The following is a 23,673-nucleotide window of genomic DNA, read 5'->3' as shown; positions in this document are numbered from 1 at the left end:
TTGAGAAAATTTATTGCTTATAGCTTTAAAAAATAAATAAATCTTTCCCTTCTTTCTTACTAAGGCTCGTATCTGCTCTCTGCCTGCTTTAAATCTCTACTCTAGTCTACTGTGTCTTAGTCTGTGTGTGGATTTAAAAAAACAGTGTCTTCTAAGAGAGCTCTTTAATATGTTTAAGCTTGTGTAAATTTCTCTGTATCAGAACATCTCAGTCATTGTTCTCACTGTTCAAATTTGAGCCAGGTTTTTGGCAGATGTGTTTGCTAAGGGCCACCTCTTCTGCACACTTTGCATTGTTTCATTGACAAGCCCTCCAAATCTTGACAGCAAATTGAACATACTAAATTTTAATTTTAAAAGCTAATCAAAACAGAGCTGATTATGAATGGGTTTTGGTATAAAGATACCATGTTGTGGTGTCTGCCACCAAAGGTAAATTTGACACATGGTCTCCTTGATTAAGATGGCCAGTAGGAACTGACCCAGCTAATTTTCAGTTGGACAAGATCAGTTTGTTGGACTGTGAGAGAACAGTGACCTGTGATGCCTGAGTTTTTAGGTTTGGATGCATGTCAAAAGTATCTCTGTTTCTGTTGCTCTTGTTTTGTTACAGCCTTTCTGTCCCTGTTGCTGTTCTATAGTAAAGGTTTTCTGTTGATGACCAGACTGCAGCATTAGTGTTTCAGTCTCTCTAGGAAATTTGTCCGTATCTCAGTTTCTGTTTGAAGCAGCTTCTTTCCCTATTTTCCTTCTTTCCATCTCTCAGCAGTGCCATGTCTCAATCTCCTGGCTCTGGAACTCTAACAGCCTTCTGTGCTTTCTTTACTCACTCTTTTGCTTCCTCAGTGTGCAGGGAAATCTGCTTTTTCCCCAGCCAACCTCTTCCTTCACTCAATACTTCTCTTTCTGCACATTACCTGTCCCTCAGAAACCTCTTCTTCCTTTACAATTCCCACTCTCTCTTTTCGCCATAACTTACCAGATTAAAATGGAACTTATCTCTCATGTCAAATGTTTTATCACATTATATCAAGTGGCATGAATTAAGAGTCAAATAATCTTACTGTGTACATCTACTAGCATGACCCATATCCACTGAGAATGCCTCATTCATGCACAGAGCACAGCAGTGCCTCCTCCGGGCTCGGCTCGTGCTCGCTCCAGGGAGAGTTTGCAGCGTGAGCACCAGACGCAAATCACCCATCAAGCAGGCATGGGGAGAAAAAACAAAACATAAAACAAAAGACTGTCGCTTCCATCTGCAGCGGGCCTGCGAGTGCATTGCTCGTTTGTGTTGAAATTTATTCCACGAGCAGTTAAATTTCCAGAGCTCATCTGGACTGTTCTTTTCAATGCCCACACTGCCTTTTCCCTCATCCTTTCCCTATGATTCACAGTTGGTGTGTTTGTACCGATTTGGGCCATTATTTCCAATTTTCAAAAGGCTGTAATTAACACAAATATTGATTTCAGTTTGATCCACTCATACTTGGTTTTACCAAGCCACATTTTAAACAAATTAACAGTTGACATGAACTAAAAAATGAAACAGCAGCTACCTTGGTGGAAAGCAAAAAATGCAAAACCCTTCTTTCCCTCCCTGCCTTCCTCAAGTCTCCCTGATCCATGTGGAATTAAATAATCAAAGATGGGGTTTTTACATTGCTCTGCCTGTTTTACACTGGCTGCAGGTGGGAATTGAAGCATGTGGGAGCCGTTCCCATTCCTGTTCCCATCCCAGTGGGACAGAGTTGGGATCTAATGCTACTGGCATGTTTGCATGTGTCCCATGTGTGTGAGTGTGTGCCCGTGAGCAGGGCGAGCTGTGGGGCGGTTGCTTTGAAAGGAGGGAATGGATTGTGCCAAACTCTTGTCACCTAAAACTTGGAATTATGTTTTGAGCAGTCATGGATTGTCTTTGTCAGGCTGCAGCTGAAGGAGCTGGCTCCTGTGGTCAGCTCCCATCATGGCTCAGGTGCTCCTGGTGGAACAATACCAGCACAGGGTTTACATGGGAGTCACCAGACCCCGTTTAAGTTGGTGCTGTGTTCACCCATGTTTGGGTAAAGGCAGGAGAAAGTGCTTAACTCTGTTATTGAGCTCAGAAAGAGCCCTGCAGCCTTTTGCCCCTCTCACCTAACCCAGCAAAGCAGCATGGTCATGGGGTCTTTAAGCTCTTTTGGTCTTATTTTATGAGGACATTTTAGGTAATAACTACCTCTTTAATAAGAAAGGGAAGAGGAATAATCAAACATTGTATTTATGAAGCTAAATTAGAGTTAGACCTCATTTTGTTCCTTCTTCCCCCAGCATGTCAGGGGAACAATCCTCTTAGCTGCAGTTTGTCCAGGCAATGAGATTATTAACACTTTCACAGCCAGGTCTTCAGCTGGTTTAGTGCAGCAGTGCTGGCTTGCCCTGGCCAAATCTCAGTCCAGTTTAGGCTGTTGTATGACAATAGGGACAGCAGTGGCAGCAAACAGCTTAAACCTGCCTGCAGGCAAGTCCTGTGCACCCAATGGGGTCCCAGTAAAGACACTCACAGTGTGGGGCTACATCCCCTTTCTGCACAGTCCTGAGCAGGGCAGGAGCAGAGGTGCACAGTGCAAGGTTTCTATTGCACGTTTTGTGGGGTTTGATCCCCACACTCCTCTGCAATCCTGCCCTGTCTTCCCATTTATTCCCCATTTGTTTCCTCCCTGGAACAGAGGCTGCAGAGTGTGTTAGGCCATGTCCCCAGAGATGCTGGGTTAATATGTCTTTTCTTGGCATTTGCCATGATTTCTTAGCTCAGAAACCATCTCTCTTCCTGCATCGCCTGACTTGCTCGAGCCCACAGAACAGGGCTCTGCTCTCTGGGAGATACTGGTGTTTGTGGCAGATTATTGTTATATTTCTGTGTGGTCTCTGAGTTAATCCTCTTAATTCTGCAAATTAGTCAGGATGGGTTTTTCCCCCTCCCTGAAATAGAGTAATTTTAATTTTAAAAATCTGTATTCTTGGGATCATTGAATGAACAGATTGATTGTGGAGTTCTGCTGGTAATCAAAACCTAACTAGCTTTTTGGCAGTGCTGTTTACTGCAGAGTAATATGACTTATTTACTTGGCCTGGTTCACTAATTTGATAACATTTAAAGCTAAAACACTGTAATAAGGCCCATTGGTAGAGAGCAGTGGTAACAGAGGAGTTTCAGAATAGCATCACAGCATCCTCACCCTGCGCTCCTGTGCCTGGCTGGGTGCTTTGGGATTTAAACTCTATGGTACTTTGCACACAATGCAGAAGGATCACAAACTCTGTGTGGTGCCTGACAGGAATTAAAATTTTAGCACTTCTTGCCCAGAGAGGGGAGCAGAGTTGACATACAGAATGGAACTTTTTATAGGAACAATGAGGCAGAAGCAGGTGGGTGTATCTTAAACATGGAAAAATATCTTAAGTTATCTTGAGTCTTCAGACCAATCCTGCAAAATTGAGGTTCTCTTTGTCTTAGGTCACTCAGAATTTCATAGGATCAGAGTTTATACATCTGTCATTTTGTCTGAAAGCAGTGGGAGTTTTACTTGTGAGGGTTGTGCCCTTTGACAGGAGTTATTTCTAGATCCATGTATGTGTGTATGTCTTTACAAACACCCTTAGATACTCACAGTATAGGTTTCAACCCGTCGCAACATATGTGATCCAGAAATTCTATGATTGACTAGTAGATAGTGTGAATGCCAACCTTTCTTCCACATAAATTGGTAAACACTAATGTAAAACATAGGGTGACTATTTCTTCCCCAGCCACAGCGAGTAGCACATACACAAAAGGCTACTGAGCACTGGGTGAGCTCCCCGAGATCCTGTGAATTCCAGCATCCCCATGCACTCCCTGAATAGCGCAGATGGCATTTTTCTCTCTGATGATTAATTCAATATCTTACCCAAAAAAACAAAAACATGCTTTTGATATGAGGGATCAAAACACCAAGAGAAGCTCCTAAGATTGCGAGGACCTAAAAAAAAAAATTAATTTATTTTTTTCCTCCTTGTACTTCTTGAAGACACCAGCCTGAGCAGAAGATAAGGATTAAAACAGATGTGCTTAGTGCTAGTTCATCTGCTTAAATCTAGCAGTCTCTGAGATCAGTGATTAAAAAGCCATCTCTAACTTTGATGAAATCCACTGCAATGGTAATTCTGTGTCTCTGATCGCTGTCTTATGGGCCTCATGTCTGCCTAAACCGGACATAAAAAACATTTCACTGGAGATGATACATGGATTATATGGGTCAATTATACACTTAATCTGCCTTCTGGAGATTAAGTGTGCATGGATTGACCCTGCGTATTTGGCTTGTCCTTGGCAGTTATCAGATCAGGAAGGTTGCCTTTACCAAAAAGTCTGGTAAGAACTTAATCACGCAGTGATACTGCCCGCCAAGGTGGCAGCAGCCACTGTGCTGTTTGCAGAAGGCAGTTTTACCACTTCACTGTCACTGTGAGCGTTCAGCTCCCTGGGTCTGTGTCACAGCCGGGACAGCAGATGCAGAACTCAGTCTGGAAACGAGAAATGAGCCTGTTCTTCTCTGCAAGACAGAAACGGCTCTTAGTCTTGATGGGAGGGTGGGATTAGCAGGGTCTGGCAGGTGTAGCAGGGACGGCACTGGGGAGATCAGGGTTTGCTCTGCCCTTGGCTGTCCTCAGTGCAGAGGAACAGTCACTCCAGGTCCTCTCGTCAGCTAGAGGAGCCAGCATCTTCTTCCCAGCACCCCCAGGGAGGCAAGATCCCCTGGCTGAGGCTCCAGCATCAAGTCCTGTCCCTCAGGCTCAGCTGAGTTTGCCTTTTAGGAAGCCCCGGTGATATCCCAAAGCAGATGTTGTTTCTGGTGGATTTTGATGGATTTTGGGTTTCTCCCCTCAGTCAGGAGCCCAGCAGAAATGCTGGGGACATGGTGCAGGACAGTTCTCATGTTTCCAAAGCAGGCTGCCCTGCTGATATCTGACTTCTAAATATCAGAGATAATAAGGATGAAGGACACTGTGTGAGTCTCAAGACTTCAGCAAAATCCTTATACACACTTCCAGGAGCCTGAGTAAGCATTTGTCACTGGAGGATCCACAGGCAGCTCAGCATATGTTTCAGTACCTACACATTAGAGCCTGATAGCACACCTGAGTATATTGAAAAAATACAAAACACGGCTAGATCAGTTAATTCAGCAAGTCCTCTGCAGACACTGAGGCATCAGCTTATTCTTAAAATCAAAGCTTTTACCCTTAGCAGGGTTACTCACTTGAATTTTGGCAGCTCCTTCAAGGCATGCTTGCAGGATCATGGCATTTCTTGCTAGACCGTAAGCCTTGCACAGCGCAATCAAATGCCAAAACAGAGCCCTTCCCATCCTCCCTTCTTCTTCCCCTCTCCAGTCTCAAAAGCCTGGTTGTGAGTCAGTGGAGCTACTCACTGTGAGTTAGAATTACTCACAGGAGGCCGGGTTGCAGGATCAGGGGAAGAACGGATATCAGGCTGCGCGCTGGGCTCCCATCTCGTATCTGCTTGTAGCCACACTCACCACTTTCTCTTAGACAGACAACAACCTGTTTCCCTCCCACGCAGCTAGACTGCTCATTAGGGCACTAACTCTCTCCCACTCCCATCCTGATATGGCCTCCACGGAGCTATTTCTTCTGCGTTGTTTTTTGCTTTTTTTTCCCCCCTCTCTCCCCTTCCAGAGCGAGTTGTGAAATGAAGACAATTAGGCACATTGATCTCAAGGGAGCGCAGCTTCCTTTTCCCTCTCTGTGCATCTTTGGAGGAGCCAAAGCCATGCAGCTTTTGCTGCCCTTGCTGTCTTGGCAAAGCTCAGCTCTAGACCTGGAGTTGATCTTTCTTTTGCTGGGAAAAAACATAAAATCGTGGTGACAGTTGTCAGTATATCTTCTAGGGGACAATTTCTCTTTGTCCAGAGGGGGCATGGAGTGCACTGTCCTTCTGCAGCCTCTTTTTCTCCCCATGTGCCCTCTTGGAGTCACAGGGGAGTGGGGAGAGGAGCTTAGCACTGACACCACTCCTCAGAGGCAGCCCTTGTCCTCTGATATTCCCCTCTGTTAGCTTCACACGGCCCTGGCATGCACTGGGCACATGGCCTCTGGGCTCCCCCTCAGCAAGGCTTCTTTCCTGAAGTGCTCATTTAAGTAGGCTCCATTTAATTTATTTTAGGGAGAGTCTTAATAAAATAAATCCTAGATCTGTCACTGGATTTTACATGCTTGAAAGGGGTTTTTTCCCCTCCTAAATGTCTTTATCAGAACAGCTTTTCGTGTTCCAGTAGACATTTGGTTGAAGACAGTTAATTTGATTTCTTTTCCAGAGGAGATTTGCCATTAATCATTCTAAGAAGGCAGACTGATTGCTCCGTTACGTTAAGGTCAGCATAGGCTTGCTAACATCATCTGCACCGCGCTTTTGAGCGTCAGAGATTTGTGTTTTGGGGCTGGCACTGAGTGAAAGATCATTTATTTCCTGCTAGATGTGAGTAGCCAAGGGGAAGCAGGAGCATGGAATTCTCCATCCAGAGAGAACCTTTTTCTGAGCAGCCTCTGACCAGCAGCACATTTATAACTGTGCGCTCTGCCTTCCGGCTAAGTTTAGGAGGCTGTAGCTAATTGGAGCTGTGGGTCACCAGGGAGCAGAGCCTGGAGCTGGCTGGTGAGCCGTGGCTCCTGCGGGTCCCAGCAGCGTGCGGGGTGCGAGGGGCGTGGGAAGGGCAGGTGCCCGCAGGTGCCCGCAGGTGCACAGGGCAGAGCCCCTGCCCTGACAATAAGGAATTGTCTGGTTTCCAGCAGCGCCTTCAATCCGTCTTTTCCTTTCCTCCCCCTGCAGCCCAGCCCGGCACAATTGCTGCTCAGCCCGCGCCAGCCAGCGGTGCGTGCCAGATTAGCCGTCCCAGGTCATTTTGTTTCTCTTGATCTGCGGCTCTTTCCTCTCCTGGTGCTCCCTTAAGCCTGGCCCTGGATGTGTGATATCAGCATTGAAAAATGCCTGGTGGGACTCAGGCAGGGAGCGCACTGAGTCCAGTGTTTTACCACAGGAAGGAGAGAGACCAGGGCCGAGATGTCCACGCAGCCTCTACCTACTTTTTTTTTTTTTTTTTTGCAGGCTCTAAAAGAAGCAGATAAAGTTTATCCAGTCCCACTTCATGACAGCTTCCAATTTAAACTGATAACAAGTATACTGAAAGTATTCTACAGATGCACTGCTGTGCATCTTACTGAGCAACTGTGCAGCCAGCTTTATCATCACTGCCTCACACTAACAGGGCTCTGGAATCAGGACAGAAAAATAGCAGTTGTGTGGATATTGTGTTTTACTAGGCTGCTTTATATAGAAACTCAGATTTTAACATGTCAACTTCATTTCTTTTTTGAAAAATGGAAATAAGCAGAGAATATTTTATAAGTTAAAAATGTATTTGAGAACAAGCATCCATACAGGAGTGGTTTTCTGTTTGTGCGCCTTTATAGGTTTTTATGCAGAAGCTCTTTCATTTAGGAAAAGGGAGGTCTGCAAATTCCTGCAAAGCAGCAGGTTTTTGGGGATTTAATTTGGCAGTTCCTAGTGAATGCTGTGCACTTTGCAGAGCTGTATCTGCAGTGAAGGAGAGAGCTCAGTACCCAGAGCCCACCTGGTGGTGTGCCCAGGCTCCCACTCGGTGTGCAGGAATATGGGATGCTCCATGCCAGCACAGTCTGGAAGAGCAGGGTCTTCCAGTTCAGGGGTTCATGTAGCCAGGAGAGGCTGTACCTGTTACCTGAAAAGGGCATTTTCTGGAGGTGTAGTTCAGTGTATAAACAGGATTAGGACTGTCTGGTCTCAGAGGGGAAATGAGGCACCTGCTGAGGCACTCAGCCTGCAAACCCGATAGGTTTGGGATGTCCCTGGTTTGAGGACATTGTGGATGGGAGAGAAGTTTGGGATGGCAGCCTGCTTCCTTCCCAGATCACCGTGAGCACCAGCTCCTGCACCCCTGCCATGGAGCAGTAGTTGTTTGCACAGGGGTCTCCCCTGCAGTTTCTCTGCCTGCTGCCCTCCATCCATCCCTGACCAGCACATGGCCTGGCAGGTCTGCCCTCCTCAGGGCAGCAGCAGCACTTGGCTGGGATGGATTCAGAGATGATCTGTGTGTGGGCTGGTGTCAGTGTTTGCTCACAGCAAACCCCAGCAGATTGGGACCAGGACATCCCTGGCTGTAGGAAGAGAGGAGCCAGCAGTGTGGTTGCTTTTTCCAAGAGATTCTCCCCAGGGCAGAAGGAGAATCATTGACACATTCACCCATCACTCCTGCTGGGGATGTGAGTGTATGGCTCTTTGCTAGGCAGAGACTTTGGTGTCTGGCTAGCAGAGCAGACCACCCTGACATGCGGCTTGGGGCCACCTGAGTACAAGGCATCATTATCCTCAGCATCAGAGTTGTTCCTCCCCACTGAAGGAGCAGCAGTGTTGCAGATCCCTTTCTGGCTGTGTCCCTGCTGTGGGAAGCCTTTGCCTGTGTGCTGAGAGTGCACAGATCGCCTGCAGAGCCACTGAGGGTAGGCACAGACAAACCTGCACCCACCGTGGGGTGTGGAGCTGACACGACACGTGTAGGTGTTGCTGGTTTGTGCAGCACCGAGAGCAGGGGCTGTTAGGGATGAGCTTCTTGGGCATATGAGTTTTTGGGGACCTTGGACCCACCAAGACAAAAGATATCGATCCCCCCTGTCCTCTGTGAAAATGAATAAAATTTTGGGTTAAGAGCATGGAGAAATCCGCAGCAAGGGGCTGTGCCCCTGTGGAGAGCAGGGAATTTGTGCGATCCAGCAGCACAGGCAGCACCCCCGGGAGCCCCGGCCTCCCTCCCATTAACACCTGTGGCACCGACCTGCCGAGCCCCCGGGTCCAACCCCCAGCCAGCTGAGGGTGAGGCGGCAGCCCGAGCCCGCCCTGGAGCCGAGATCCCCGAGCAGTGGGTGCTCTCAGGTGCCATATGTACTGCAAAGAGCGTGCGGCACTTCCACGCGCCGCGCTCCGCGCTCTGCGCTCGCTCGGAATGCTCTTCCCTGCTGGAAGGCAGAGCTCTTACGCCATTCCAAGTTGTTTTGTGGTTTATTTTTGGGAAAGGGGGGGGAAAAGAAATAATGTAATTCGGTGATGCCATTTGCATCCTAGACAGATGATGAGTTGCTCTGGCTAGCAGCTTAACCCTATTAGGCAACGTTAGGGACTGTGACTTTATTAAATAATAATACAAATTATTTTCATATCAAGACCCTTTGACTTTGTAACTTCCTCGAATTGGTACGTTGTCAACAAGAATGAAATTTCGTAGTTAAGGAATATAAAATAGAGTAAAAGGCATCCAGAATTCACAGCTCTGGGGTGGATGTTGAAGAACACGCTGTGTGTACTCGCAGTGATAGCATTATAGTGGTACATGAAATACCAGGGAAAAAAGTACTTTTACTGCAGTAGTAGCTGTGAGTGTCACCTGAGACACTCCAGACTTATTCACAAGGCTTTGGTAGAACAAGGTCAAAATTTTATTTAAAAAAAAAAAAAAGACTTCAAGGTTTCAGGGGATTTTTATCAAATTGCTAGCACTTTGCCAGGTCTCTAGAATTTGATGTGGAGTTTTATAGAGAGGCTTAGTTCTGAAAATGAGGGTGATGTTGCCTGCTGTGAGGACCACTCACCCAGAGTCCTGCTGAGCACAGCTAGCAGAGGCTTTGCTCCCAGGGCGAGGTGCAGACATGGGGTGCCCAGTTTGGCAAAGGGGCCACGAATCCCAAACACTGACAGTCCATGCACACAGTTCCTGAACATACCAAGGCAAAGACCCTGCAGATAAGTTAAATTAGCACACTGCAAACTGTCACCAGAGCTTAGATTTATTTTCTGAATGTACTTTCCAAAGGGTCTGAATGTGGGGTGAATCACCTTTCTACCAGCAACCTGAGGGCTGCCTGAAGCCCTCCCAGCGCTCTGCTGTGTGGAGCTACACCAACAGACCCACTTTTGATGTTGGCTTTTCATACCTAACTTAAAGAATTATGTGCCACAGAAAAGCTGCCTAATGACCGGACAGCGTTATTATCTGGCATGCAGCAGCATAGCAGGACGATAACTATTTATTTACTCTTTGTGGATAATGTTCTGTTATTTTCTAGTCTTTGGCAATAGCAAGAGAGCATCTGATATATACAATATTGGTGTGTATCCAATTGTTTGTGAACATCCCAAGTTTTGAAACATGGTTGTGAGAGAGGAATATAAGCTTAAGCTTGAAAGGCTAAAAAGCAGAAAGCCCCACACGTAAATGCTATTATACACTTAATGAGGCAGGGTTTAAAAAAAAAAAATCAGCCACACAAGTTGGTTTTATCAAAGAAAATGTATAAATAACAACCAGTGATTCAGAGTGCCTCACAAAGGGAAAAGCAGGGACGGGAAGCTAGCACTTCACTTGTGGCATTCAGATAATTCTATTTACTACACTAATCTTTTGGGCTTAGCAATTGACAATCAATATATTATTATCAACAAGCGTTAATGCAAACAAAAAGCTTCTATTTCTTTTTTTAACTGTGTTCCCCTAAGTCCCTTAAATTTAATTAAAACCAGACAGCTCTCCTTCTAGTACAAATTAGAGTTAAAATCATATTAAATATTTGTTCCACGGGAAAACAAAAGTGTCAGCTTGTGCTACCAGGTTTGGCTGTTTCTTTTTTCCTTTTTTTATTTTTTTTTTTTTTTACACACAGAGGGGGAAAAAAAAATACCAGCTACTCAAAGTTAAAATAAAGTCTCTCTCCCTCCCTCCCCGTCTCCCAAGACTACTGTCTATAACATGTTGTTCCTTATAGAAAGTGGGATATGGTGGCATTTGCTTGATTAACTTGCTCGACAAAAGTGACAGCTGCTGTGGGTGCATGTAGCTAAGCTGCACAGCGCAGTTCCGCCTTTGTACATCTGTCAGCAAAAAAGGAGGAATAAAGAGTGAAAAGAGACAAATTGGTCCCAAAAGGCAATCCATTCAACTCAGGAGGTTTGCTCTATTCAAGCACTCGCTGGGAATCTCAAGTGCTAGGTAGCTTATTCAATTTCATTCATTCTTTAGAATGAGCCCTCAAGTGTTTAATTTCTTATTCTGTTGAATAAAAGGGGAGCTTTTTTTTTATTGGAAGCATTAATTGTAAGACTAGCTGATCAATGCCTGCAATATTAACTCATTGCTTATTTTATGGTTAGCTGTGTGCTCCGAAAGCCACAGCCACTAAACTTATTTCTGTAACGTGGGCAGTGTCACACCAATTTCTGTGTTTCTGGAAATCCTGGGCACTCACAGCAATGTCATTCTCAGTGTCCTGAGCCTTGTGCCCTGCCCAGCTTGGGGGAATGGTCCAAATCCTTGGCAGGTGTAAATGGAAAGAGTCGCTGGGTCATTATTGGTGCCACCCATGGCTGCGGCCAGGACACGACCGAGCCAGATGCTCTTTGCCTGGGGCTCAGCCCTGAGCCCACTGCAGGTTTGGCCCGCTGTGCTGGAGGAGGTTTTATAGCTCCAAAGCTGAGCTGTCTTTGGGTGGTTCTTTGGTCCTCAGCAAAGGGCAGGGCAGGGGAGCCCTTCAGCAGGGCTCTGTGGAGTCATACCCAGAGCACAGCATGGATTTTGTTGAGTAGGGGCAAGGAAAGCTGATGAGCGGAAGGGATGGGGTTTGCTGCGTGGACAGGTCTGTTTGCCCTCCAGAAAATGCATGCTTGTAGGGGAGAGATGTGCCTCTTCCTTCTTCATTGTGTGGCAGAAGTCCATCTCAGTCTCCTCATTGACACTGGGGACCAGAATGGTGTTTGTGCTTGAGTGCCTGTGGCTCTTCACCCACCTCAGCTCTGCCACCTCCTCCTCCAGGGCCACTGCCACATAACTCAAGCTTTTCCGACACACTTGTGTCACCAAGGCCCTGTCCCTGCCCTATCCCCACTCTCCCAGCCTGGGGCACAGCACATTTTCTGCAGCAACACAAAATTTGGGTGTCCAGAACAGCCAGAAAAACAGCTGGGCTCAGCTCTGCCAGCCTGGCCAAGACCTTGCTAGCAGTGCTTGGGGGCAGAGCAAGAGTCACTGCCCTCACCCACACCCAGCAAAGCTGGCCATTGGAAAAGGGGTTGCACAAGCTGCTGTGTATGTTCATGCTGGGAACTTCTCTTTATTTCTGATAGACAGGAGTAGGAACTGCATTGGCTGTGAGGCTCTGTGCTTTGGGCTTGCCATCTTTACCAAGTTTTTGGAACAGCAATGACTGCCTGGAACCAAGAGTGAAAGAAACATTGAGGGAAGGTGGAGAGGAACACTTTGGTGGCCACAGAAGACTGAATGGACAAGAATGATCCTTCCATGACTGCCATAGGGAAATCTGGGCTTTGGGTTGCAGGGCTGCAGGCAGTTCTGGTGTACAGACATGGCTGTGCTGCTGGGCACACTGGGGGCAGGAAGGGACACAGTGCCTGGGGCTGGCAGGCTGCTCCTGAAGAGCTCCTGCTCCCACTCTCCACAGAAGTCTCCCTCCAACACTGGCAGCTGTGTGCACAGGGCTGGTCCCCAGACAGGGTGTTCCTGCACTGCTGGGGCTGCATCCCTCCCTTCCCTGTGGAGATGGCACCTGCTCAGAGGAGGTGCTGCCATAAATAGATGTGACAACACCAAATACCCAGTTTGATCTCAGGGCCACCCAGGACTGGGATGGACACGGCTCTGTCAGCTGTCCCCTACTGTTAGCAGTTGTAAATCATCACAGCCCCACTCTGCCTTCCCCAGCTCAGCTTCTGCCCCATTGGACAGGGATGCAAATGCCAGAAACAAAGAGTTGGTAATTTTATCTTTTTTTTTTTTTTCCTGGCCGATCAAATCACTTTGAGCTGTTGCCTGAGAGCAGGTTTAGTTTTCCTTTGGGAAGTAAGACTCAAAACCAGCCTTTTCCTCTCTCCCTTCCCACCTCTGTGGTCCCTTGCTTTGTGCTGGCCAGTTCAGGGATGCTGTGGTGGCGTCCGCCCAGCATCCAGTTCATCTTTGAAACACCTTGAATTCAAGGGTTCATTTCAAAGCTGCCTTTCAGCATTTCAAAACAAGCCCATGTCCTGGACAAAGAGAGGGAGCCAGCCAGCATTCGGAGCCTCTTTGTGCAGTGTGTGTCACAGTTTTAAATAGATTTGCCCTGCTTGGATTGGTTCTGGTTGGAAAGCGAGTACTGAAATGAGAGGTCATAGGGGAGAGTTACTATGGTAATTGAGTAGTATCACCAGTAGTTTTGCTCTTATGAGCATTAAAGCACACAATAATAGACAAACAACAGTGGTTAAAGCAAGCAGGTAGGATTACTATGTTCTTTTGTCAGAAGTATATAATGTCTTGTAGTCAGTTTTAAAGACTTCTCAACCCCAAATCCACCCAGCAGTCACCTGCTGAGTAATTTTGTATGCCTAATCTCTAGCCCTTAACTACAAGCTTTCTGCTAATTTGAGGCAAATGGGTATTTTTGACACTAAATAGGGCAGTAAAGAATCCCTGACCTAGAAAAACTCCGTTCCAAGGCACTGAGAGCAGAAAAATATTCTTTCAGCCTTCTTGTGAGACCTTTGGAATGACATAAAATAGCTTTGACTAAACTGTGCTGCAGCCTTCGATTAATGGTTTGCAGAAACTTGCTGAACATCCCTACTACAACTTCCCCCATAAAACTTGTCACTTCAGATTGCCATCAGCCACCACAACAATAATCATTTCATGCCTATTGCTAATTGCAAGCACAGCTGAGGCTCAGCAGGGTGCTCTTGCACAGTCCCAGGCCTTTATACCAGCCTCAATCTGTTGTATGGCACTTGTTCACACACAAAAAAACTACCAGTAAAGGCAGAAAGAGGCAGAGTCACAGGTTCCTTGTAATCCCTCTGCTACCCTGCTGACAACCCAGCCCTATAAGCATTCCTGGTTTTGTCCCACTCTTTACAAAAGCTGAAGTGACCTTAAGCTACTAGTATGTAAGCTTTTGAATGAAGAATACAGCTCCTTCAGGTGCCTTAAGAAGCAGTGTTGCATCTGGCTTACGAGATTCTGTTTGCAGCACTCCTGGGGTGAGCTGTGGCTTCCTGTAACATGTAAAATATGAGTGTGAACTCAAGGTTCATGGCAAGGAACGGGAGGTCATGCTTCCATTCAGCTCAGACCAAAGAGAACGGGGCTTTGCAGATGTTCCTGGGTGTGTGTAATGACACCACCTCCCAGAAAGCGCAGGAGCCCAGCACAGGGCTGGGTTTTGATAAAATGTGCCACATTCAGTGTGCTACTTGCAGATTTATTCATACCAATTTCTACAATTTATGTATTCAGAGACAAACTTGCTATTTCAGGAACTTATTGATCATGTTTTTGCATTCAAAAAAAAAAAAGAAGGCAGAGGGCTGGGGAACAAGTAAGCTTATTGCTGAAGCTGGTTGGGGTGTTGGATGGGCAGCCACAGAAATGCACCTTTTGTAATGCTCCAGCTCCTGTAATGCCCATCCTGGTGCATCCCAGCTGGCCCGTGACCCACCTCATCCACCCAGCCCAGCACCCAGCAATGAGGGTTGCTGTGAAATACAGGAGAACAGGAAAACAAACCAGAAAGAGGGATTGAATTCCTGTCTGTACAAATACAGTACCTGCTTGCAGTGACTGGGCTCTGATGGTGTCTGCATTTCCTCTGCTGGGGCTGGCTCATGGTGTGCAGCCATGGGGCTGTGGTTTGCCTCTGTCAGAGCCCTGTGCCCCTCCCTGCTGCCATCCTGCTGGAGGAGTGGTACCCACCACGCATCCATGAGGATGCAGGCTCCACAGCCTGTCCTCACCCTGTGCCCCCAGACTGAGTGTAAATTGTCCCCTAGGTGAGGGACAGGGATGCCAGCAGTACCAGTAATGTTTGTGTACTTCTTGTGGGCTTTGTCCACGGGCCTGGACCATCAGGGAGTTCTATTTGTTCTTTACAACCAGGCATGAGGAGTTTTGTGCAGAAAATATATTTATGGTATTTACTTCAGTGTGCCTGTGAAATGTGCCTGAATTGTGTTGCAAACCCCTTGGCAGAGCCCAAAGTTCAGTATTTTGGCTATGGCCTCTGCACCTTGTCTTTGGGGACAAGCCACAAGGCTGGAGCTGGATCCCCTTGGGGTCCGTGTGTCCCCAGCATGAACCCCACTGCCCCTGAGGGCATGGCAGACCCCCTTGGGGAAGGCAAGGTGGCCGGTGTCCCCACAGACCACTCTGTGCTCTTTTGTCTGAGGTGAATACGTTTCCGTTTAGGAGCATTTGGCTTTTTTGTTGTTTTTTTAATAATATAGTCATATGCAAATGTTATCTTCTTTGGTAGGTTAGTCATGAATCAGAGGGCTTATGCGTCTTATAGCACATCAACACCAGCGATAGCTAAAGGGAACATTTAATTTATGGGCTAACTTATTTTTATGAATATGCAGGGCTGAAATTCAGCAGTTGGTGTGTGCTCTATGAAGTGACGTGACGGTTTTGTGTATCAAGATCAATGAATTAGACTTTGTCTTTTTCTCATAAAGCAGAAAGTCTTAGGAGTAAGTTGGCTTTGAGAAAGAGAGCTCCTTTCATGCAGCCGAGCGCTACGCCTGGCTGAGCCCTTGTCAGACGGTGCTCGAGAGGAGAGGGGTGCAATTCACATTCGGCTCCAAGGAGTTTGCATCTCCACAGAACCCAGAGTGTTTGAAGTGCCCTCCAGAAACACAGAAAAACATTTCATTTGGCTTTCTCAGAAGGTCTCACAGCAGCAAAGTCACCTTGCCAATACCCTCCAGGCAGAGGTTATGATTTCTGTTTGGGATCACATAGCCCTGTGGGCGTGTGTGGCGTGGGACAGACAGAAATGGCAGGACTTCTCATCTCACGTGGAGTTGACACAAACACCCAGCAGATCGTTGTGTGCAAGATGGGAGGCGGCAGGGGAAGGGAGGGGGCGTGTGTGTGTAACACATGGTTGTGCCCTTCCTCTGGGGGCTCCGATTTGAAGAAGTGGCAGAAGGGGAAGGAGGTGTTTGGCTGACCTGGGCATCCATGTGCCAGCACAGCCCTGGGTCACAGCTAATGTCACCCAAGAGCATGACTCAGTTAAGCACTGATTGCAGAAAAGCAGCTTTTTGAACATTAGCAATTTCTCTGTTTTGCCCACGTGGGTCTGCAGCATTTCATGGGAACCCAGGCAGATCCCCCAGTGACAGCAGTTGCTCTGTGCCACCCAACCACCAGCTGGCTGTCCTGGGTCCGTGTACCTGGGATCCTCAGGGGATATCCAGGAACACTCTGGCTTCTCAGACTAGTCTGAGGCATTGGAAGGTATGAAGCCCCACCAGACCTTCATGTCTCCTATGCTCATCAGGTCCACACCAGCTACCCAGGTTGTTCACTCACTGTTCAACCCCAGTGTGATGCCAGCACCTCAGGTGACAGCTGAGAGCTCCTGCTTGCCAGTCTCAATTAGTCTCAACCAAGCTCTTGCCAGCTTTCTATCCTGGAGAGGAAGGGTCAGCAGAATCTCTGCCACAATTTGCACAAGGTGTAAGCATTGAGCGTGAGGTCACCACATGCCATTTCTTCGGTGACTCTTTCATCTCCTTATTTCATCCATGTTTTAAAGAGGTGGTGTAGAAATTAAAGTAGAGGAACATCATTGGAATTGGGGGGAAAACTCTTCCCCATGCAGCTCCCGGGTGTGCTGGCACAAAGCTCAGAGATGTGTGTTGAGCACACATTTTTGTGGTGCAGGGCTGGTTTAGCTTAGACTCATTTGTTTGCTTTGGTGAGCCTCATGCCACCTTGTGGGTGCCAGTGTCAAAGGATGGAGGGAAGCAAATCACTGGCAAGTTCTGCAATTACAGAATGTTCAGTTGTCTCCATTCCCCTGCTGCACCAGCAGCAGGAAAGGGCATGTCCTGTGTCAGGGACCCCCAGCCTGAGGGGGCACTGAGGGGGGCAGCAAGACCTGACTTGGACTGGTGTGAGGTTTCAGGCTCATTGGGAGGCAGCTGCATCCCAGACTAACTTGGATAGTGCTCTGTCAGGATCTTCATAAACTGGTCTGGTGGAGTTTCTTTAGTTTTTTAACTGGTTCTAGATTAATTGCATCTGGTCTGCAGTATGGAGTTTGATCTCTGCATGTAAGAGAGGTCACGAGAAGGATGCAACTGCACATACAGAGCTGTGATAGGGTTTTGCCTGCTTTGTAGCCACCCCTGTGCTGAGCACCGTGGGGAGGTTTTGTGGCTCCCCACGCCCCCCCCAGCCCCTGCTTTTCCTCCTCTCGAGGGCTCGCTGCTCATCTGTGTGGCATCAGATGTGCCACGTCTGCCCTGCATGAGGAGGGCTCTGACCCACAGCCCACCAGAGCCTTCCTGCACTGCGGGAATGGCAGGCTGCTGCCACACTGCTGAGAGCCTTTTTCACACACAACAGCGCAATTTCAGCCCCTGGAGGGGACCTGTGAGTTCAGCAGCTTGAAACAAGCTGATTTCTTTGCTTCTTTTCCATCTTTCATAACTGTGAGGGTGAAACCAAAGCCCTTCCCACACAGCTTGGTCAGGCACCCACCTATAGGTGCTTACACCAGCATCCTTCCCCCCAGCCAAACCTGCCCCACATGAGCCTCCCCTCTGGTCACCCTCAGGGTCCCAAACTCATCCTGTGGCTGTTTATGATTGAGTTTGAAGATGGTAAGTAGCCTGAGTGTGGGACCAACATCCTTAAAGGCAGGACTGTGTTCTCACTGTGGGGGAAACGGGTTAAAAACATGGCTCGAACCAAACACACATCACTGCTGGCAAGTGCCATCAATGGCAAAATCAGATCACAAAACCTTGTGGCACTACTAGTGGCCGTTACCTTCCTAATAAGTCTATTTTGTTGTTATTGTCATTAAAATTTAAAAGCCCATGCATGGAAATTCTCTGTAAGAGCAGATGCCTGTCTCTCCTCAGTCTGTGGTCCCCAGGGGCAGGCTGGAGGTGGGTGTGAGGGTCAGAGGTGGGTGTGAGGGTCAGAGGTGGGTGTGAGGGGATGCTGGGGGCACAAGTGTCAGTCAGGGCATCGCACACAGCCCCGTGTGGGTGCTGGAGAAGCCTGTCTCTCTTGCAGCAATGGTACACCAGCTCCATGAGTGTTGTGTGCACTTGGCTGACAGACCGCATGGACCTGCAGCTCCACATCTACCAGCTGAAAACCCTCATCAGGATAGTCAAGGTAAGCAGCCAAGGTGCTCCCAGTGCCCCTCGCTGTCAGGAGGTGTGTGTGTGCCTGCATGTGTGTGGCACGTGCTCTGTCACTGTCAGGTAAATGAAGGATTCATTAACATTCTTTTTAAATAATTAAGATAGCTATGTCTATGGCAGGTAGCACTGGATAAACAGGAACTTTAAATGTAGAGAGATGTAAAATACAGGTGTGCAAATAAGAACAAAGTAACTTCTTGCATTAAAAACAAAAACCAAACTCTCTTGCTATTTGACCTTACCTGTACAGTAAGTGCACTAAAATTAGCCTTTTTGTGGACAAATTCACTGATCATGCCAGTGAGTTAAAATGGGTTAAATCAACCCAAAAGTTTTTAATGCTGTTTTGCTAGAAACATTTAAGCCCAGCTATGACTCGTGATTATTGTCAGAATGCAAATGAGATTGTTCTCATAGTTAATTGAAGTTGTTTCTTTTACAATGGGTGTATATAATCAACTCTAAGAGATCACAAAGGTGAGATAACATACCCTGAAAGTAGCATTTTTTTTCTTTAAGTGCACGTGTATGTGTATATCTGTGTGTGTGCGTGCCTTGGACTAATGATAATTATTTCAGTGTGAAATCACAGTGGTTTACATGAAATAATAAGATCACAGAAGGGGGTAAATATATTTTTGATCATTTTAGGTTCTATCTAATGCTTTTTGGTCTAGTATTTTATAATGTTTATGGTCTTGTGTGCAGTGAACACATTGAAGGCATGAATAAATTAAAACTGAAATGTATTAAATGTGCTTTTCATAACTGAAAACAACAGGCACAGACAGATTATTCCTACTTGTCAGCTAGCTGAGGAAAGCTTTTTTTCCTTGTGCTTTATTTATACCAATATTACATTCAGAAGCAGCTATAACAAACCCAAGGACTTTCTGAAATAGCAGAACAGTAAATAGTTTCTATGCAGAGCACAGAGCAGAATTAAATGAACAACGAAACCAGAGTTTTATTTCACAGAATTGAGAAGGTTTTAAGCATAAATTCACATAAGAGATGTTAATTGTAATAACAAGGGAAGTATAGGAACCATGGAAATACAAAAACATGTGCCCCATGCTTATATTTATACCTCAATAATTTCGTCCAGCATCCTGGATTTAGTTTATTTAATCCCTGTACTGTAGCTAGCATTGTTTAATATGGAGCATTCCTGGAATGTGTAATCATCTCTGTGGGTATGGGAGATAAGCATCCTGCTGCTTGAAGAGAAATCACTGACATTAGGGGCAGGATGAACACATCCAGAAGCAAGGGAAGTCAGTCGGAGCAAAGCCCTTATATTGCTTCCATGTCTTTTTAGACACCAGCCCACCCTGTGCAAAGCTCCCCTGAGCTGCTTTGAAGCTGCCCAGCCCACAAAGGCAGGGCTGGAGTCACAGAGCTGTAATTTGTTGCCCAAGGCATCCTAAAGGGAGCTCTGCCACACCAGAGTGGTGGCCAGCAGAGATGCTCCTGTGGCCTCTGCGCTTCCCAGGTGACACAAAATGTCCCCAGGGCTGGGATTTCCCTGCTGGCCCCCCATTAGTGCCCACAGCACAGGGGCACAGGTTGACTCCTGCAGCAAAGCAGGGGAGCTGCTGTTGGCCCTGACCTCTCCCTGTCTCTGCTGCAGAAAACGTACCGAGATTTCCGATTGCAAGGCGTGCTGGACTCCACCTTGAACAGCAAAACCTACGAGACCATCCGGAACCGGCTGACAGTGGAGGAGGCCACGGCGTCAGTCAGCGAGGGCGGGGGGCTCCAGGGCATCACCATGAAGGACAGCGATGAGGAGGATGAGGAGGATGACTAGGGAAGCTGGAGCACCGGCTGGGGGTCGCCTGGTATCCGTGCATGTACCTCGTCTGTAACTCAGTTAGCCACATTAGGAATTTTTATGTCAGCTCTAAATGCCCATGAGAAGTTTACCAATACAAATGCCATGTTAGCTGTGTGGTAATAAGATTAGCACCTCTCTTTGATTCATCAGTTTCCTAATTTCATATCTATATGTTCATAAGCAATATGGAGCACCATTGTTTAATACTGTTAATGGAAAAACTACATAGAAAACATCCTAGGTGTGTCCCTGTTATTAAAGTTTAAACAATGCTTCATTAATGTACTGTATATACATTGATGGTAAATTGTTGTGAAGATGAGTGACTCCAGTCCTTTCATTTCTTTCTCTTCTGTGGATGCCAACTGCTTAAAATTAATTAAAAAACAGCTTTGTTTTTAAAAGAAAAACCAGGCAATTACAAATGATTTTTTTGTTCTCTCTGTTCATTTAAAAACCAGAAAACAAACAAACCCAGACAGCCGTTTGAATCATTCTGCATCCTTGTTAAAGTACCAGGCTCTTCCCTTCAATATGCAGTTAACTCCATAGAGACTACATCCCAAAGGATTAGTCATTCTAATTGCCACACCAGATTAATCCTATCATTATGGATATATCATGCCACATTACAAGTCCAAAGCAGTTGTTTTATGTTGACGTTTGCTCCTCTAAATGTTACATTTTTATTTAAATTTCAAATAACCGTGTATGTACAAAGACAACTTTAATTACAATCTTAGACTCTACAAATGTGTTTATAATAATATATTGAATATTTATTTCGGTAGATTGTAACCATAATTTACAATTCCTCTGTTTCACAATGGTTTTTATATATGTCATGTACATTGCATTTTGACCAGTAACTGCATGTCCATCAGTTCCTTCTCCAGAGCTTTTACTTTCTGTGTAAAATAGTGATCCATCTTGCTTTTTTTGCCTTATACAAGCCGACAGTTGTAAAAGTGTGAGAACTGTGGCTTCTCAATAAATAACTATTCAGATGTCCTAATAATAAATTATGGAGTCTTTTTATGTCTGCCTTAGAAAAAAAAACAAACTAAGCTGAGATGTAAGAGCCCCAACCTCACAGAATAAAGGCATTTTCTTTTCTCATGGGTGTTCTTTAGTTTATTAATTAAGAAGATGGTTTCCTGATTTGCTCCCCAAGGTCAGGATTGGGAGCACACAGTCTGTTCCCCAGGTACAAGGGCATTTCTGCTATGACCACCACAGCTGTTTCCACCATTTTCTGCACTCTGTGTCCTGTGATTTGTCCCTCGACATCTAATTGATGTCTGTTCTGGTTCAGCCCTGTTATTATGTGGCCATCAGCCTTACCCAACATTTACCCTCCTTCAAAAGGCCTCAGTTTGTATTTTAACTTCTCCCAAAGCAGTCTTAGTGCAGCAGGGCAGAGACAAACCCTGACTTGAAATTAAGTAAAAGTCTGGTTTAATGGAAGCACACTTGAAGTGGCTGCCAGAGAGGTCATGGATAGCCCATCTCTGAAAATGTTCAAGGTCAGGGGCTCTGAGCAACCTGGTCTAGTGGAAGGGGTCCCTGCCCATGGCAGGGGGTTGGAACTACATCATCCTTAAGGTCCTTTCCAACCCAGTCCATTCTGTGATTCTCTGTTAGACTGAGAGTTTTCTGAGAGGTTTTGCAGTCCCTCCCTCCCATCAGCTGATTCACACCAGAACTGGTTCCTGCTAGCCCAGGTCTCAGTCATTTGAGAAGAGCTGGTGTGCTTCACCCCCAAACACAACAACCTGTGTCCAGCCTGGGGAACCAGGACTAATGTTCATCCCTCACAAATAAAAAATGGGGAAATGGAAAAACATCCTACCTGGATGAGCCTTCCTGACATAATGAACAATTAAACTAAACCATCTTCCAGAACCCAAAAGACATGAGATCCACCCTGGACATATGGGGGGAAATTGGGACCTCTGGAACTGCCTGTGAAGGGGCTGTTGAATCCTGGGCTGGGATAGTTATGGAGCCTGGCACATATTCACTTGCAGTGCTGGATTTTTGGGTCTCTTCCCTCTGTGTCAGAGTTTAGCATCTGCTGTGGAGGTGCTGTGCAGCCCCACCTGGATGGCCACACCCCACACATTCAGCATCCACCTTTCCCAGGTGTCCTGGGAACACCACCCCCTTGGAACAGGGGCATTAGCAGGGGCTTCACTTCAGGAGTGGGTGGTGGATGTGCACATTTAGCACCATTTACATGTTGAGAAGCCATTGATGCACCAGAATAGATGAATTCTGAGCCCTGACTGTAGCCCAGCAGATTTGATACTTGTCTTGCTCTGTGCTACTGGTAGACAGAAGCATTGCCAGAAAAAAGCTGATTCTGAGAACTTAGGCAGGAGTATGGCTTTGTGACCACGGACACAGGAAGCTTTTCCCTCTTCTCACCCACCCTTTATATGTGCAACTACTTGGCCCTGAGTCCTTGGACGAGCTGGGGTAGTAGTTGAGTATTTAAGTCATATTCAGTCTATCAAAACCAATTCAGATGCCTCTGCAGGTCTGTCACTGGAATGCACACAAAAAAATACGTATTCCTTGACCTCATTATGCTTGGAGCCTTCAATCCCACCCTGAAGCCCTCCCAGGACTTCCCTGATAAAGCAAGTCTCACAAGATATAAAGCAAGGAACAAACTGCAAGCACCACCTGGTCCTTTCTTTCTGGGGGGTTGAGACCCACGTGAGACCCACACACATACTGCTGCACATGTGGGTTCATGCCCTCTTTATCCTCTCCCTCAGCTGCCCCAAATATTTGTGTGAAGGACAGCAGCTCCAAGAGGAAGTCCTTACTGGGGTGGTCACCAGGCTGGTAGCAAAGAGCACTGAAGGACATGGAAATTTATAGCTCTGCTGGCAGTCAGGCAGAGCAGAGCTGGAGAAACAGCTTGATTCTGCTCTGGAAATGTCTCTCTTTTTTTTCTTTAAACACAAAATATTTATTGGGTAAAAACACAGCCCACTTCCACCTGCCACCTTTCAAAATAGTGAGCCCTGCTCAGTTTTTTGAATGAGAGAGTGTGGGTGCAGCCTTCAGGAGCTGCTCCTTGGCTGTGCATTGCTAACGCACGTCGGTACCTCCCTAAAGCAGCAGTGATTGGACACCCTCAGCTGAGTGCCTCTGCCATGAGCAGTGACCCTATGGCCTCTGACAGCTTTTTGTGTCCTCAAACCCCAAAAAACACCCCACAGCCCTGAGGCTTGACCACAGAACAGAGAAGCATTAGCCACCTCACTATTTTTAAGGCATTTGGATCCAAAAGATGAGCTTCAGGGTTATGTACTTTAGTGTAAGCAGGGAGAAGATCTTACAGCATTGCTGCAAAGCAGGATTAAACCTCCCACTCCACAGTCTGCAGCCTGTGGCTGAGCAAAGGAGGGCACTGCCCCCTGATCCCCACTGCCTTTAACCCTGCACGTGGCCAGGGGTGTGCTGGCAGCCCAACCCT

The 23,673-nt window shown here is 46.7% G+C and overlaps 1 protein-coding gene across 11 annotated transcripts in view; it reads left to right on the top strand.

Annotated features, from left to right (window-relative positions):
• CADPS (calcium dependent secretion activator) overlaps window positions 1-21,299 on the top strand; it is a 205,224-nt gene extending 183,925 nt beyond the window's left edge. For 10 of the 11 annotated variants that reach the window (XM_039734113.1, XM_039734111.1, XM_039734112.1 and 7 more), the window contains 2 exons: window positions 18,207-18,311; window positions 19,974-20,697. In XM_039734113.1, coding sequence (XP_039590047.1) covers window positions 18,207-18,311; window positions 19,974-20,153 — 285 coding nt within the window. In that variant the 3' untranslated portion in view covers window positions 20,154-20,697. Of the gene's footprint in view, window positions 1-18,206; window positions 18,312-19,973 lie in introns of all 11 variants that reach the window. The other variant, XM_039734102.1, reaches the window with a different exon arrangement.
• The last annotated feature ends 2,374 nt before the right edge of the window (window positions 21,300-23,673 follow it).

This window comes from Passer montanus, unplaced genomic scaffold (genome assembly GCF_014805655.1).
Source record: "Passer montanus isolate IOZ18808 unplaced genomic scaffold, ASM1480565v1 scaffold9, whole genome shotgun sequence".
NCBI lineage: Eukaryota > Metazoa > Chordata > Aves > Passeriformes > Passeridae > Passer > Passer montanus.
This window is presented reverse-complemented; position numbering and strand designations above follow the sequence as displayed.